Source organism: Sprattus sprattus (genome assembly GCF_963457725.1).
Source record: "Sprattus sprattus genome assembly, chromosome: 5".
Classification (NCBI taxonomy): Eukaryota; Metazoa; Chordata; class Actinopteri; order Clupeiformes; family Clupeidae; genus Sprattus; species Sprattus sprattus.
In genome coordinates, this window is record NC_137924.1 from 17,185,279 (window position 1) to 17,202,778 (window position 17,500).

At 41.6% G+C, this 17,500-nt stretch overlaps 1 protein-coding gene across 1 annotated transcript in view; it reads left to right on the top strand.

Annotated features, from left to right (window-relative positions):
• Positions 1–17,500, top strand: part of nalcn (sodium leak channel, non-selective) — a gene marked incomplete at both ends in the record, with an annotated part of 105,470 nt that overhangs the window by 38,070 nt on the left and 49,900 nt on the right. Inside the window, 3 exons of the mRNA XM_080838194.1 lie at positions 3,501–3,692; positions 6,706–6,843; positions 8,190–8,264. Of these exons, the coding sequence (XP_080694320.1) occupies positions 3,501–3,692; positions 6,706–6,843; positions 8,190–8,264 (405 nt within the window). The remainder of the gene's footprint in view (positions 1–3,500; positions 3,693–6,705; positions 6,844–8,189; positions 8,265–17,500) is intronic.

The following is a 17,500-nucleotide window of genomic DNA, read 5'->3' on the forward strand; positions in this document are numbered from 1 at the left end:
CAACTAGAACAAATAAACAGGCTGCCAAGTTAAATGTCCACAATTAGTTTAAATAGCGGCTATTTTAGTGATGCTTACCTTAACATGAATAACTGTGCTAGATTGTAGTCTACATTAGGCTATACCAGTCTCTCCTGTCAAAAGTAACTAAAATTGCATTTCTTTTCAATTTCTTGCGTGAATTCCTACAAGTTGTAATCCCGTCAGGTTAAAGCAAGGGTTTGTTGTGATTGTTGTTGGTATGGGAAATCTCAAAAATTTGGGTTAAAAATGTAGCGACTGCAGTTGTTTTGCGGAGGCAAATAACGGCTCAGATGTCAAACATTATTATCAAATATCATGTGGGCCCTTTTATCATGTATTCTTTGCTTAAATCAGTTATAAATAGGGTTGTATAGTGGTCAACTTCAAATATCAACCAGGAAGGTTGAGAACTGTAGTTTGAACTACACAACTTAACGACAGTGTTTGGGGTTGTCCGGTCGAACTATGGATTTAGGAAACACCTGTGTCCCTTAACGATGGTTCATGCTATGTAAGTTACGTATGTAGTCACCTCAATAGTTCAAACTATGGTTTTCTGAAACACTTGCATCGCAGCTGCATAGTTCCAACTATGTAAGATGGTCGTGTAGTTACCAACTTTGCGTTTATGAAACGTACCCCTGAATTTTTTGTATCAGTATGAGATGCACAGATCTGGAATCAGTAATAAGGTTGACAAAGTGAAGCCCTTCTTTTTTAGTGTGGCATCGCCAGCCTTCGCTGGTCTGTGACCATGCATCCATTAATACAAATTAAAAGCCCCATTTACCTCTGTTTCCTTCAGTCACTGAGTCCAGCTGTCACGACACAAAGTGGCAGAGAGTGGCATATGGATATTAATGTCTGCCAGTTTAACGCATCGATTAGACGTCTCAGGCAAATCCATCACTTTTACAGTGAGGAGAATTGCATGGAGAATACATAAACATTTTGCATGTGAGGCCTCTTTTAACAAGAACATTTAAAGCCTGGGTTGGGTTGCGTTGGTGCACATAATGAGCTAGGGACCAAGAAATACGTACGTTTGATCAGTAGGCCTATCTGATCACGTTTATTTTCTTTCAAAATTTGTTTAAAATCCATGGATGCTACCTCTCTGTCGTTAGCTTCAGTGCTTGCAAGTTATCTAGCTGGCGTCTGAGTCATCTAAATACATAGAACAGGGGGGCACTGTGGTGCAACCAGTAGCCCCGACCACATCCGGGTTTGATGCCCATTGAGGACACAGGTTCGGTTCCAGCCTGATGTCATTTCTCCTGTCCACTCCCCACCTCTTCTCCCTCTCATTTCCTGTCCCACTCTTCACTAAAAACTATGGATTAAAGGCCAAAAAGCCCAAAAATAAATCTTAAAAAAAAAAAAAAAACATAGAATACTTGTGATATTATTTTTTCGAGCCACACTTATCCTTGACAACTTTTGCCCTTAACTAAAATGACTAAAACTGAAACTTGAATTTGAATGAACTAAATACAAAATAGAAATGAGTCCATGAAATACAAACTAAACTGAAAATAATGATACCTCAGAGATAATTTGTGTGTTTTTTTTTCTTATATTAACGATTAAACATATACAAAAAATTAAAGGAAATGTTGCTTCAGTTTTCTTAGTCCCCTATCAGAGGAGCTTGAAGGCCAGTCTATCAGCCTTAGCTTTGTAGTGAAGCACCCATATTCATGAGTCCAAGTTATACAATGTTATTAGACATAATTGCATAAGTCATGAATGCATTCTAAAGGTTTCCATTGAGTTTTGTGAAGTAAGTCAAGTTTCCATGTCCCTGAAGTACTTAACCCCTTACTCTCTTTTCCCCTAATGTTATCACCTTATGATACCATGGAATAGCAAGTTTTTAGGTTAAAAAACCTTAAAACTTTCTATTTCTATGGTATCATAAGGTGATAACATTAATTCATGGGAAATGCAATATGAATTTCATAGCACAAGGATACACAATGCAGTGAGAGCAGTGTCTTCTCCGTTTTCTCTGACATCACATACGTATATAAACAGTCTGAACGTAATCATCAGAGAGTGCAATTTAACTAGATATCCCGGGCATGTTATTAGGAGAAGCACGACCTTCATAACCTACTGCAACAGAGCTGGGGTGTTCAGGCTTAGAGTCTGGAGAGCCCTTCAGAGCCCCAGTCCTGCAGCAGAGGTAATTATCTTCGCTCTCGTATCACCCAGGATTATCTGATGTAACTCATCAAGAGGCTGTCTTTAGGGGAGACCCTCGTGTCTGACACACTGTCCCTCTGTTTCTTTTTTGGTTAGGCATGTCTCATGTAACCATGAAATACAATGAAAAATATATGTCTTAAGAAATGAACAGCACAGCACACGTAAAAAGTCTCGTATTAGGGAGATCAGAAGACCAGACGTGGAGAGCCAAGGCTAATTCTCCACGCTGCTGTGTCAATTGGATGTTGGAGACCTGATTGGGAGGGAAGGGGGGGATCTTTTGTTGTCGCAAAATTTGAGTCGGATGTCCACCTTAGATCGACTCATCTGTCTCAGACAAAGCTGATCACAGAGATACACATCAGAGCGCAAAGCTGAGCAAGATCAAGGCAAAAGGACTCACTGGAATCACGGTGCTGCAGGATAAAAGCTAATTCACAAGGAGACCAGGAGATTCTGAGATTGCCTTCAGATGTTTCCTCAGTGAACATCATTCACTCAGTGTGCTCAGATATGTTGAAGGGCTTCTTGCTTTCAAAATATTTCAGTGGGAAGGTCTGTGATTCACAGTAGCAGTTAAGAGGAAACATCAGAAACAAATAATGAAAAAAAATAAAGATTCACAACATTTTTGTAATAGAACCAAAGCCAGAGGCTGGAAATATGAGTTGGAGAGCTCTAGGGGTAACTTTGTAGATCAATAGTTATCCATGGCCAGTTATCAAATCCTGAGCTAGATGCATGGCCTTTGATGAATGTTCACCGATAGCAATTTAGGTTCCCTGGTCAAATAACAAAAATAGTGCACAACCATGTTATTTCTGGTTGCTCTTCCTCCTTTTGATCAATTCCTCCAAAAATCAATTGTCCTAGCGCCTTCTGTATGATTTCATATTTTTCGATTTGGGTTTGGGTAAGCCTTGGCGCCCTAATAGAACTGGTGAGAACCACCTATAAAAATGCATTTCTAAAACTACTTTCCACCAAATTCTTTTGTGTTCTATGTTTAGGTCTGTAATTCATATAACATTATAATAGTACTTAATAGTACATAATAATATAATCATCATGATATGATATATAATTTTGTTTTGAGGCTTTTTAATAAAAAAAATTCATTTAGTGTCAAATTACACAGTTTTTTGCCTTTTTATTTCTTTTATTTGAAAGGTGATGTTTCATAGCCTCAACATATTTCCTGAGCCATATGTCAATAGCACATATCTTAGCCCTATAGAGCCCTATAGTATTGTGTTTTGTCCTAGGTGCTGCGAGTGGTGCGTCTGATTAAGATCTCTCCAGCGCTGGAGGACTTTGTGTATAAGATCTTTGGGCCGGGGAAGAAGCTGGGCAGTCTAGTGGTGTTCACCGCCAGCCTGCTCATCGTCATGTCCGCCATCAGCCTGCAGATGTTCTGCTTTGTGGAGGACCTGGACCGCTTCACCACCTTTCCCAGGGTAAAACACATATACTACACACGCACAAACACACATGCATGCACACATACATATGCACGCACATACAAGCACTAAAGACTAATAGGTAGTAGGGATGGGCATTCGATTAAATTGTCTTAATCGATTGTCGGGAGAATTAACGATCGATTTTCGATTAATCATTAAAAAAAAAAATCAAAAATGCACTATTTATAGGCTATATTAAAATGCAGTGAAAAAAAGATAAAACACAGCGTGTTCCTCAATGAGATCTTTATTACAAGATTGACAACTCTTGTGGCAGTTAAACCGGATCCGTTTAATGGTTACACTTGAAAAATGTGCGCTGCTGTAGGCTACTCTTAAGCAGCGGCGCCGACGTCTAGAAGCCGGTGCTCATAAACACAACTTACTCGTTAGCCTACCTAACAATGAATTAAACTAATTAACAAAGCTCCATTAAAACAACCAGTAACAGTATTATCGACAAGCCATTCAATTCAATTCACCGGTAAAGAGAATATTAATAGTTAAGCCCTAAACCTACAAGTCCAGGTGCTTAGAATAACAGCTGATAGTAAACGTCAACTTTTAAGATGATTCTTGAGCAGTGCCAATTTCAAGCTATGTCATTCCCCGGTTTTCTAACCAGAAACAATAACCCTGGAAGGTATTGAAAACTAGTAACTAACTGTTAAAGCACACGTTTATAAAACAACCAGTTAGCTAGCTTGGCTACCTTTTGGAATCTACCTTTTGCAAGCCAAGTTCGCCAGCAATCCTAGGTTAGGTAGGGATGCTAACTTAGCCACGGTAAGCTAAGTGATGGAGGCTGGTAGGATGGTAAGCTATTTCCAACAGTGCTGATAAATATGGTGGGTTCCACTTCCAAATGTTTAAAACTTTACTTAGTTGTGTACTGTCACTAACCATGGTCGGATGTGCGTTGTTCAAGTGGTACATAATTTGAGTTGTGGCCGAGTTGTACTTCGCAGTGTTGTCAATGAACTAAGTCATTTTTTTTTAAATCAAAATGGTTCCACGCTACACGCCGTGACCTCTTCATGTTTACTTTTGAAAGACACGGAAACTTGCAGGTAACTGAGTAGGCCTGTGGCGTTTTTTTCAAACATTGCCCTTGTTTGGTAAAATTTTAATTGCTGCCACACAGCGAAATCCATTGCATTCCTTCAAGACTCACACTACGCAACAGAACGTGCATTAGTTTTATCGATGAAAAAATAATGTCATCGACGAAATTCTTAATGATCAATTAATCGATCGTCGATTAATTATGCCCATCCCTAATAGGTAGACATTGTTTCTGTCTCATGCACTTGCAAATACATTATAGCAAAAACACATTTGCCTTCATGCATGTGAACCAGCCATGTAAACCCAAACAGACAGATCCTAAAATACTTAAGTGAACGGGCCTTAGGGATAAACATGCAAGGTCATGTTCATTCCTTCCCTCATGGATAATTATGAATAGCAGTTTGATGATTTTGAACCTAAAGACTCAAGATACAATCTATATCTCTTTCTGTTTCCTTATGCGTGTAGTAAAGACATGCCTGTTGCAGACTCTCTCCGTATGATGGTAGCCCTCAGCTTAGCTCTCTGATGCAGACTGAGACCGATCATCTCTTCTTTCTCTTTCTCATTAGCCAAATTCTTTTTATCCCTCTCGTTTGGCACTAAGTGGAGAGAATCCAATCATCCCTGTGCTCTGACGCACACCAACGGGCTTCTCTAAACAACCTTTTTCATCCAGATGGCATGATTCCGATATGATATAACCCCCCCCCCCCCCATATAGACCTGTTGCAGAAGTGATCTGGATGTGTGATGACTGGGTGTCTGAGTGAGTGTGGCCAGCCTTACTGAGCAGCCCACGGGGAATGATGGGCTCTCATCTGTTCTAGACCTTCATTTGACCTCTCTCTCTCTCTCTCTCTCTCTCTCTCTCACACACACACACACACACACACACACACACACACACACACACTGTCTTTCACTCTCTCTTTCTCACTCTTCCTGTCCTTTTGTGTTTCTTTCTGTCTCTCTCTCACTCTTTCTTTCTGTCAATGTCTGTTTCTCAATATTCCTCTCTCTCACTCTCTCTCTCTCTCTCTTTCACTCTGTCTATTCTTTCTCTGGAGGCCTTGTTTTTTTTAATCAAATGCCCATTCACAAAAAAAATCCTCTCCATACTTTCCATAATTAAGTATATCGAAATTCTTATATACAGGCACCTGCATTTTATGTTTTAATTAGATGTCGTCTACTTCATGTTAAAAGCTGCAGTGCTACAGCTAGCTTTTATATTATCACTATCTCAAATTGCAGCCATTAAAGTAAACAATTTAAAGAGATTTTGAGGCAGTTAACATTTGTTTTTTCTGGACAGCTCAATGGGCATAAAAAGAGATAGCCTAATTAGTGTTTGCACATTAAATTGCAATTGCAAAGACGATGGAGATCTTATGTGATTTGAGAGTTTTGTTTGGTGCATAGTGATTGCACAGCACTTTCCGGGCAACACTTGCCCTGCTCTCATTTCCTCTCCCTCTTTCTTTCTCTTCTCTTTGTCTTTACTCATTTGTTCTCGCTTTTGTTCTCTCAGTGATAAACATAGCGTTTTAGAAGTGGAAATTAATTCTTTAGAACATCCCTAAAGCCGCACATTGCTTACACTGAAATTGCGATGACATTCGTGGCACGCGTGTGACTCCTGCTGCACCGCACGCTTCAAGTAGCCTCCACAGCATGCGTAACGGCCCTGTCTTGAAGGAGGCGCTTGACATTTCCACCCCCCTTTGTTGTGTTGCTTATGGCGAGCGGGCCGCAAATGCCATTGCTGGCTAATGAGGAGGGTTGTGTTTGTTCACCACAGGGTTGTATTCATCTCTCTCCCCCCCCCCCCCCCCCCCCATCACCTTCTACTTTACTTCCTTTGCTCTCTCTTTCTCTCCTTCTCTCTAACTTTCTCTCGATTTCTCCCCCCCCCCCTCTTTCTCTTGTGCAGGCTTTCATGTCCATGTTTCAGATCCTTACTCAGGAGGGCTGGGTGGACGTCATGGACCAGACCCTGGTGGCGGTCGGGCATATGTGGGCTCCCCTGGTTGCCATCTACTTCATCCTTTACCATCTGTTTGCCACCCTGGTAAATAAACTCTTCTTACTGTACTGGGTTTCAACTGTATTCCCTCCACCGCCTATCAGTGGCCGTGTCAAGGTATTGGTTGCCCCCGGATCAACAGAGGACCCGGCTCTGATCACTTTTTGAAGCAGCTAATTGATTGGTCCATGTCATGACACAAGTCTCCAGGGCAAGGGGTCTTACAGAGCCACGGTGCTAAGTACCTCCCAGGGTGGTTAATTTAGGAGCTTTGCTAGAGATCATTGATCCCAACCTTATAGCTCAGGAAGTCATTACTCATATTTTATGATACCTGATACACTGTATATGAGCCGGCACCAACACTTACGGTTGATTAAATGTTAGTGGGTTATGATTTATGTCCAATTTTCACTGATACAGCCTTTTCAACTGATGTTTATGTGACAGTGTTTATATACTTGGAGGTTTCGGGGAAAAACATATCTAACCATAATCATGTCAGCAATCCTGACAAAAACATTGAATCCTAATCAAAAATCAAATGTGTAATACATGAGACACAAAGTAAGAGTGTCACCGAGAGGATGCTGGGAACATTTCCGAAGCCTTTACCTTTTTTTCTACAAAGATCGTCAATTAAGTTTAAGTCACACTTGTCAAAGTTTCACTTTTAACAAATTGAAACCTTCATGCTGAGTTCATGCTTGCTTTATCCAAAAGCAGTAATGTTATGCCAGAGGGTCTTTAATGGACAAAATAGTAGCATTAACACAGACTACGTCAACTCGACCATGCGCATCTCCGGTTGCTCCGCTACCTCCCGCTAATATGGCCATTTCAGTCTACTGTGACAGGTTGCTTTTCCTCGGCCCAGTGGTGCTGGAATGGGCAACGTCCTCTCTATACAGGCTGTTATTAATGAACTTCACTCTCAGCAGCCACAGGGACCCGAAGAGTCATGGAACCACACAGATTACCCATTCAGAACAATCCGCTGACCAATGGGTCTGAAATAGCGAGAACCCCTGCAGATAACCAGATATTGTTAATCTCTATTACTCTCTCTCTCTCTCTCTCCCTCTCTCTTTCTGCCAAAACAAGCTTTTTTAAAGAAAGACACGATAATGGATTCATTTTTTTCCCTCCCTGCTCAAGGACCTCCTGCTTAATGATGTTTTCTCTTGCAAAAATGAAAAAACAAGGACAATAGGCTTTCATCCCTGTATGGCTACAGTTTCCCTTTGTTGGTTTAATTTAGTCTGTTCGCTCACAGATTTTTCTAAATCAAATTTTGGACAAAACCTTTTGAATTGCACATGTTTTGTCGAGGCTGCACATTTGCGATATATGTGGGTTGTTCATATGCACATTTAATTATTACTTTCCAGATCCTTCTCAGCTTGTTTGTGGCTGTCATCCTTGACAATTTGGAGTTGGATGAGGACCTAAAGAAACTCAAGCAGGTAGGAAGCCTTTTTTGTGTTCACATTTTGTTTTGTTGTACCAGCGAACCTGGTTAGCTATGACAAGTTAGTTGGACTCGTTTTTGCTATGTAATAACAGCACACAGCATAGGAACCCATGCGGTATATTCAGACTTAGTAGAAGTAAACACATGCTCTCTCACGTGGTTTTAACTTTATGACGGTGACTGATTGTTAAGTTAAAGGAAATCCATATGTGTCAGATCCTTGATCAGGTGATGATGTTTCATTGATGCTTTCTATCGCAGCTGCTAGTCTGATTATTGCTCTTGTATCAACTTGCAACCATACACACACATGCACACACACTTTTGGCCCAGGTTGCAGTGCAATATTAGCATATTTGTTGATTGAGTTGGGATTTTCCGAGACCATCTGGATATTTCCAGTGAGTCATGTTGTCCTTAGTCCACATGTTGTTAGGCAACATCCGACCTCATGCTATTTGGTGTTTACCCTGGGTATCGATTCAACTTTCAAAGCTGGTCTAAAGCTGAAACCAGCTGTTGCTTAAGAAAAAAAAAAAACTTTTCAGTGGAGATCATGTTCTTCACCCCCACAGGGGCCCGGCTCTGCAGGAAACACAATCTGTCAGTTGTTTGACTGTATTAAAATATCACTAGATTGAATTTCAACATCATTCTGGCAAATGGTTCAATTCACATAGCAAAGTTGTGTATATCTGTGGGTGGCATAGCATGAACTACAACAGCTATAGTTCATTGCTGTGTTCTCCATATTTAGGACATGTGGCTGGTTTGGTCGTCATGGTGCTTTTGATGACTCATAAATCAATTAGCACATCTGATTGACTGACCACAGTGGGTCTCCCTGATTGCTACTAGATGGAGAAGGCCACACTATTAACCCCCTTAATCAACTGCAAATGACCCTCCCCACACATACATCCCTCTACCCTAGGTAACAGTAAAAATAAAACCTACCCCTCCCTTGCGTCACCCTGACATGTCGCTCTATCCCGTCACGCGGCTGGCCTGTTATCCCCCCAGTCACAGATGAGTGATCGGCCACTGTCGCGGTAAAATTGCCTATTTTACAGGTGCTTCAAACACAGATGGGCGCAAACTAAAAATACACTGCTGGATTGTGATTGCCTGCCAAAAATAGAAAGAAAAGGGGGTGCCTTCTCTAAACAGTTGGCAACAAACCAATTTCCAGCACTGACCTTCATCATAACGAGGCTTTCACAGAGTGACGTGAAGCAAATAATAGTCAATATTTTGCTGTTGTTGTTGTTGCTGCTTTTGTTTTATTGTGTGTTGCAGTTTTGTTGTGGCCAACCTCTTTATTAGTGTGCTTGCCTGAAGGGAAGCACACTATTGTTCTTCATAAATTTTCTTTATTCCGCCCGTTTTTCTTGCATCGAGTCAGGCCTCGCTCGTTTGAGGTACAGACGCCGTTCAAACACCGAAACGTCCAGCCTGATCCGGTGCAACCTGCTATATCTTTTCGTGGTGGTTCTCCTTGCCACTTCTTTTTTATTCCTCTTTTTCATCACCTTTTTCTCTCATAGACTAACATGGGGGAATCTTGAGCCATCGTGACGTCACCCACTCTCTAGGACTAGACTTTATTTCTGTAACAAGGCGGTGGCATCAAAATAAATAAATGACTAGCTGGGCTGAGAGTTTCAACCTCCTCTTACACAGACAGTAAGAGACAGGGTTAACACAACACACACAGCCATGGAAATGTAAAAAGCAAGTGGAAGTATACAAGACAGCTTGATCAACAACTCATTCGCGAACACCATTGCTACAATATGCGAAGCAACTAGCCTAGCCCCATAGTAAAACAATATAAGCAGCTAGCTAGCCTAAGCTAAGCTGTTAGCATACATGCTAGCGGGAGCTAGCATGCAACTGGCACACAGATTAAATGTCTGTGCGATTATTTCAACTGCCATACTGGAGATTTCGGTTCACTACCCCAAGTTTTCGCAAGGTACATTCCAGTACGTTTCAGACAATAAAACCAACCGACACCAAAGAATTTTAAATTTTGTACACATTCTGTTCCAAAGACAACCATACTCATGAGCTGCCTGTATTCCAAAGGTTTGCCTTTGCAAGAAGTAGGCAATCTATCTGGCCAAAAATCGACAATTTTAACAATCCCAACCATCATTGAGCCAAATACACCTCTAGGCTACATCAATTAAAAACAGCTGTGTAGACCACAGCGATTTTTCAATGTAATTCACGTCTGTCTGTAGCTAGATTTAGAACAGTACATCGCGTTTAAATACCTGTTTTCCGTATGAATAAGCCACCGCATTAATTCCCATATTTTTGCAGAGATGTTTCCTTTTACCTAGATCATAATTTCTTACGAAGTGTATCAACACTTAGCTCAGTAAGTCAGTATAACGAAACTCTGGAACTATTATCACCATGACAGCTGAAATGTTTGTGCATAGTAAATATGCAAGTTCCATCATACATCTGATTTCCACCATAGAGAGACAATAAATATATTTAAATTTGAAGCACAGACAAGATTTATTGCAGCCGCAACACACACAATTAAAACAAGCAGATTAAAACTCAGCAAATACCGCACAATTCAGGTGCACTCATGGATTAACACGACCTTTGGAGGTAAATTACACATAGGCTACACAATAAGACAAATGTCACTTGGAGCCTATTTTAAGACTTCTCCAAGCTAAATGTAACACACTAGACCCTTTCACAATAAACAAGCAAACAAAAACAGAACAACAAAGACACCGTCATATGTCTAGACGTCAGTGGAGCCTAAATATAATGGTTGAGCTTGGTTGCCATGTTTGATCTTTTGTGTGATGTTATGGCTGCAACGTCAAAGGTCATGGCCGCAACAGAGCAAGCACACTCTCGCAGTTCGTTCACGAAACGCATTCTAGTTGTGTTTGCTCTTGTTTTCCTTTTCCTTGTAGGGTTTGATAAACAGTATTCCCTGCTAATTTGGATTTTGCCACACTGCACAAACCAATGTTAGAGCACTCTCACATTTGTTAATCTCACATTAGCACTCTCAAGTATGTTCCTGGTTCTCCATCCCCTTTGTCCAGTGAGATTTAGCTCTGCAGCTAGCTAACCACAGTTTCTACAGTCTGCCACACAAGTGAATATCTACATCTACTACTACTTCTTTCTGAGCAGCCTGGAATAAAAACAGCGTCAGTGAAAGCTCTCATCAGTATTGATAGTGAAACCAGCGTAACATAGCCGAACCCCTAGGGGTGCTAATTGCTCGCAGCCTGATTGGCCGACAGAACAAGGGCCAGCACTGGAAAAATTGATTTGCCCTGGCAGTTTTTTTTTTTTTTTTTTTTTTTTAAGATGATTTCTGTGAATGGTTGACACAGAGCCACCAGATACAATTGACATTTCCATTTTAGTTTGATTGGGCACAGTGGATGGCTGTGGGGATTGCTGGGATTGCCCTATAACCCTCATGCACTAAGGGGCCAGACCCATGGCAGCGCTTATGTGTGCAATATGATAATACGATTAGACCAGAGTATGTAAACAAAACGGTGCACTGGGGCCAAAGGCATGATTGAAGAAAGGCAAGGCTGGCACATGCCAGAAGGCTTTTTCAGAATAGCGAAGAGCGGACGGTCTGAGATGCACATTATTGCAGAGACAGCTGGAGACCCACAAAGTCAGAGAAATGAATGAATAAACGTGACTGGAGCTTGTCTTTGTATTATGAATGTGTTGTGACTCAAGGGGAAGGAAGATAGATACACACACACACACTCATACAGATAACACATCACTTTAGTAAGTAGATGCTTGTAGACTCGGGTGAAACTCATATGAGACATAATGTGAAAAAAAAACTGTGAGAACATAATGTAACCATCGATTTAAAAAAAATTGTAAATGTAAAATATGCATCACGCTGGCTTACCTGCCTCCAGTAACGTACCTTAATTGGAAATTGAATGCTGCATTTGGAAAATTAGATGTCAGCGAACTGGATGGCAGTCAGTTCCCAGTAAACCTTTAAGTGATGAGACCTCTGTGAAAGGGAATGGTTTTTCCCGCGCTGATGAGGCTTGGCTCGGCGCCAGGAAAGCTGCCAGTGTGTATTGGAGCAGACACACCTGAGTCAAAGAGTGTTAATTAACTCACCCCGACTGCCATTGTTTGAGTGTCTGTGTGTGTGTGTGTGTGTGTGTGTGTGTGTGTGTGTACGTGTGTGTTGTCTACATTCAAATGATGACACAGTTGCCTTTGCACACAGTGCTCTGAAGCAGGCAGTGCATCCTCAGTGTGAGTCAGCCTCTGGATCCATCTGTGTGTGTGTCTCCAAAATCCATCATCTGTATTCAGTACGGTAAATGCTAGTATACGAATGACTTCAGGCGCTGAAGTGTTTACACAGTGTGTTTACACTCTGGATGTGGCAGTGGTTGACGTTATGATCTGTTTTGGACTGGCTTGCCTTATTTCTTTTTTCTAGGAGGGCTTTGCTGGACCCATGGCGTAGTGCTGAGTAGCAGAACCAAGCTTGTTGCCTTTGTTTGTCTTGAAGTTGTGTTGAGCTGCCAGTGGTCCTCTTGAGTCCTCTTGCTCCTCAGTGCACTGAACGCAATGGCTACAGAAAGACTCTGTTTAGGATCACAGTGAAGGGTAGGGGACAAAGAGAACGCAACAGGTGTCCTCATGGTTGCCATGTTTGCGTGTGGTCACTTCTTAGAAAGGCAGAGAATCCTTTCAGTATTTGTCATGGGTAGCTAGTCCACAGTGGGTATCCAGTACTCTATATACCTTTTTATGTTGTTTTGTTCTGGTTGGTTTTGTTAGTTTGGCTCCACTTTACTGTCATTTTTATTATGCTTATGAATGATATTGGTTGCCATGCTAATGTGTCTCCTTGGGGTTGCCAGAGTTTTCTATTCAGCATATTAATAATGGAAATGTGACTTGCTGGAAAGCCTCTAGTTCAGTATAACAGTGGGGAAGCTCCTGGGATGTTCAGGAGAGACACAGACTGTAAAACTGGACAAGACCAGAAACCAGTGGAAGCACAACAGCACTCTCTGTAGTCTAGCAGCAATCAGCACATCAGCCACGATTATAGTTTCGAAAGCTTTGCAGGTGTGTGACTTACTTTACTGCCTTGTGATTTTCTTGTGTATGAGTCATGGAACGTCTTTGGGAATGATTGATTTCACAGTAGGGGTCTACAAATGTGGATGAATTGTGTGAAAGCATTTGTGTGAGATGATGCCTGTCACAAAATCCGTGGCATTGTGGTCCCCCTATATTTATATAGACACATTTCGAGATGTTCCTGAGTTGTACTACCCTTTTTCACATTTAAAACTTGTATAAATCTTCATAACTTCATAAATCACTAGTGTGCCATATCTCTGGTTGAGCACAAATTATATTATATTATAAATGCTTCATCCCATTTTGTTCTGAGATGGGCATCAAGGATAACCAGATTAAAAAGTCAATGGCTACTAACGGTAGCGTGTCTGGCCCTGGTCTGGCCCTGGTTTGGACCCAGTCTCCCCTGGAGTCGGCAGCATATTTCTCCTAGCTGGGTGTGTGCTTGTGTTTGTGTACGGGTTTATTAGGTACAGCAGCAAAGGGATCAGTAATAGCCTTGTGAAATAACATTTGTCATCATTTGGCATTTAGAACACAAAACGCGCCTGTAGGGAGATGACATGCATCTGTCAGCACTGTCAGCCAATTTGTCCTTATTTGAAACCCATTCCTAAGCCAGGGACACAAATGACAAAAGTATCTTTGGGTTTGTGCACGTTGATGGATGTTTCTTGTGCAGTGGCTCTGCAGTGGAGGGCTATGCTCCATATTTTATCCTTGATCAGAGATCGGTCAGGACCACTCTCCTCCAATAACAAATTACAATTAATTAGATTATTGAGAAGCATACAACAGTTTTCTTTGACGGAATGGCTAAGTTCAGTGGGGCTTCTGCTCATCGTAGTGGTAAGGGTTATAGAATAGAAAAATAGAATAAAGTCTTTATTGTCATTGTATTCGCATACAACAAGGAGTGTAAGTGTGAGTGTGTGTGTGTGTAAGAGTATAAGTGTAAGTGTGTGTGTAAGTGTATATGTGTAAGAATGTAAGTGTAAGTGTGTAAGTGTGTAAATGTATGTGTGTAAGTGTATGTGAGTAAGAGTGTATGTGTATGTGTGTTAGAGTGTAAGTGTGTAAGTGTTAGAGTGTATGTGTGTAAGAGTGTAAGTGTATCGTATGGGAAGAGTTAAGCCCCCCACAGCAGCAGATAAGAGTTTTTTTTCATGCAATAACATAATAATGAATATTGATTTATGTATAAGTGTAAGGGTTTGGCATGTTTTGGTAAAATTAAAAATGACTGTAACATGGGCTTAAAGCATATTTAAGGACTCTAACATGGTGACAGCCCTGAATACCTCAAAATATTCCTGTTGAGTGTAATATCAGTGATGAGATGTTTCATACATGAAATATTATATGAGAAACATTTAAAATGGAATCAGGTATTGAGTGAAAAGAGGTCTCTGGGCCTCTCATTTACTCTGTAATGTGAGATTAACGGTACTCCATGTGCTTTGACCAATCAGGAAACTGATCCATGCCACCAATTATGTTTCAAGGGCAAAGTCCATTGTCAGGAGGAGGTGGATTCTCCTGTGAATTATCCAGAGCTGGCAACATAGCCTGAGGGACATGAGTATTTACTGGCATTCATTTCCAAGTTGACAGTTAAATGTGAGAACTATTTTGTTAAAAGATATGATTTGATGAGTTGATTCATATGGGCATATTACTGTATCACAGTTGCAGGCTCTTTAATACAGGCTCAAGAAACTCCAAGAAATCCCAGCAATTCTTAACATTCCTCTAGTGTTGGCCATAGGATGTGGAATTTTCACCACACTAACAGCCTGATAGTCTTACACCCACCAACTTTGAAATGTTGAAATGTGTGTTGTTATTTGTGGTCATTCGTTGGGTCAGTGTGAATAAGCCTCTACAGTACTTGAGGGAGAAAGAGAGGGGGAATGAAAAAAGAGAACATAATAGCGACGTGATCCCCATTTCTGTTCCTACAAACCGATGGCGCGCGCTTTCTAAAATGTCACCCCAAACTTTCAGTCACCTCAACAAACATTCATGGTTGGTGTGGAGTTGGGGGGGCGTCATTAGCAAGGTAGAAACGGAGCGGGCGAAGTGGGGGCCCCTGTTAATGAACCCCACGGCCTACAGCACTGCGTTGATCAGGGCCCGAGATAGCAGGAGGCAGCTAATGAGCTCGCTGGCGTCCCTGTCAGGTCTCCACGATGCCAGTCAGCCTGACACTCTGATCATCAGTGCTGATTGGAATAATAGATTTATTGCGTGAAATTAGGTTTGGAACGGGGGAAATGTTTAATGAATTGTGCAGACAGCCAGACACGTGGATTGATTTGGGAGGGGGTGGATTTTGGAAATGTGGGAGGGGGATTATGATTGGAAAAAGATACGCCCTGAAGGAAGTTTGAAACGGTCCGCCGGTGATCCGTTGAGATGCGTGTGGTGTCAGAAGGGTAGACGGGGTGCATCGGTGCACCGGCGGCACGTTTGATGGAGAAGACATTTCCATTTGAGAATCCCCGTGGCGGATTTTTGCATGAACGAGTCACCAGCGGTTGACATGCTCCAGAACCACATGACAGTTCATAGCAACCACCAACTGTGAAAGATTAATGCCAAAAAAGTACAAGATGACGAAACGTCCTGAGGTAAGACCTTCCGGGAACATTGAACTCCTTGTCTTGAGTCGATAAAGTGTGGACCCTACATAGGCATTACGAGCTGCAAAAAGAAATCTTGTTAGGTATTCCACTATGTTTTGTCCATAAAGTAGCGCCTCCGTCATGGAGATGCTCACGGGCCGTGTGGTCTTTTGATGTTGAAAATTGATGGGTGTTAGCAGGCAAACAAATCATTACTCCCCTGGAGGCCCCCGGACATCTGGGAGAGGAACGGGCTGATACGGGGAGAATGTTTATCTCTTAACAGCCAGCAAATCACACGGAGAAGTTTCCCCCCGCGGGTGCTGCCAGAGTGTCGTCCCCCTCCCACCTTAGGTCCCCGCTGTCAGACTCCTCTCTTGGCCATGATATGTGTCGTGACGTACGGGTCGAAAGAAGGGAGATAAAAGGAGAGAGAGAGAGAGAGAGAGACTGATGAATAGAGAAGTGGAATGGAGAATTCACTGAATTCTTACAGTGCATGTATTTGTATGTTCATTATTGAGAGGCAGATAAGGAGGACATAGCAAAAATGACAGAAAGAAAGAAAAGAAAATAAATTATTCATAGCCAAAAAAAATATTCATAGTCAAAGAGAAAGAAAGAAAAGGAAAAAGTATATTGTGCATAAAGCCAGAGAGAGTGTGAAAAGAGTCTTTTGAGATGACCAGCACTTCTCTTTATTAAAGCAGGCTGTTTGCAGAGCTCTCCAGTGCTAGTGGTGACTAATGAACAGGCCTATGCTGTGCCACGCTCGCTTTGTTGGGCCTGGGACCGCCACTCCTCCTGCCCACTGCTCTAAGTAATGAGGGGGCCGAATGTGTATGTCAGTGTGTGTCTTTGTGTGAGAGAGAGAGAGCGAGAGAGAGAAAGAAAGGAAGAAAGAGAGAAAGAGAGAGAGAGAAAGAAAGAAAGAGAGAAAGAAAGAAAGGGAAAGTGAGAGAGAAAAAGAGAGAGAGAGAAAGGAAAGACCAGAAGACAGAGATAAGAGCCGCTGTAGCATCTTTCACATACAGAAGATAGACTGAGGCAAAATAGTTTTTCTCATAATCAAATGGCTTCACATAGACATTGAAAAAGCATGAGGGAAATGGCTTACTTTGAAATCAATGTAGTGAATGAAGGTGAAGTATCTTTAAAATATATCTGTTGCTATCCCTCTAACAACGCAAAGATAACAGACTACAAAGCAAGTCACTTAGCTAATGCATCATGCAACTTTTCATACTCTATTCCCACTTGAGCCGTTAGAAGATTACCGTTAATGTTACTAGGTCGCCAGGAGAAAGATTAACGATTCAACTTTACCATTTTGCTCCCATTACCACACGAGACCATGACAGTAAAATAACGATAAATAAATGGCTTTCAGTATGAGTGGGAATGAGGCATGTGGCTCCTACGCTCTGTCTTAGCAATGCAGGAGACCTTTTTA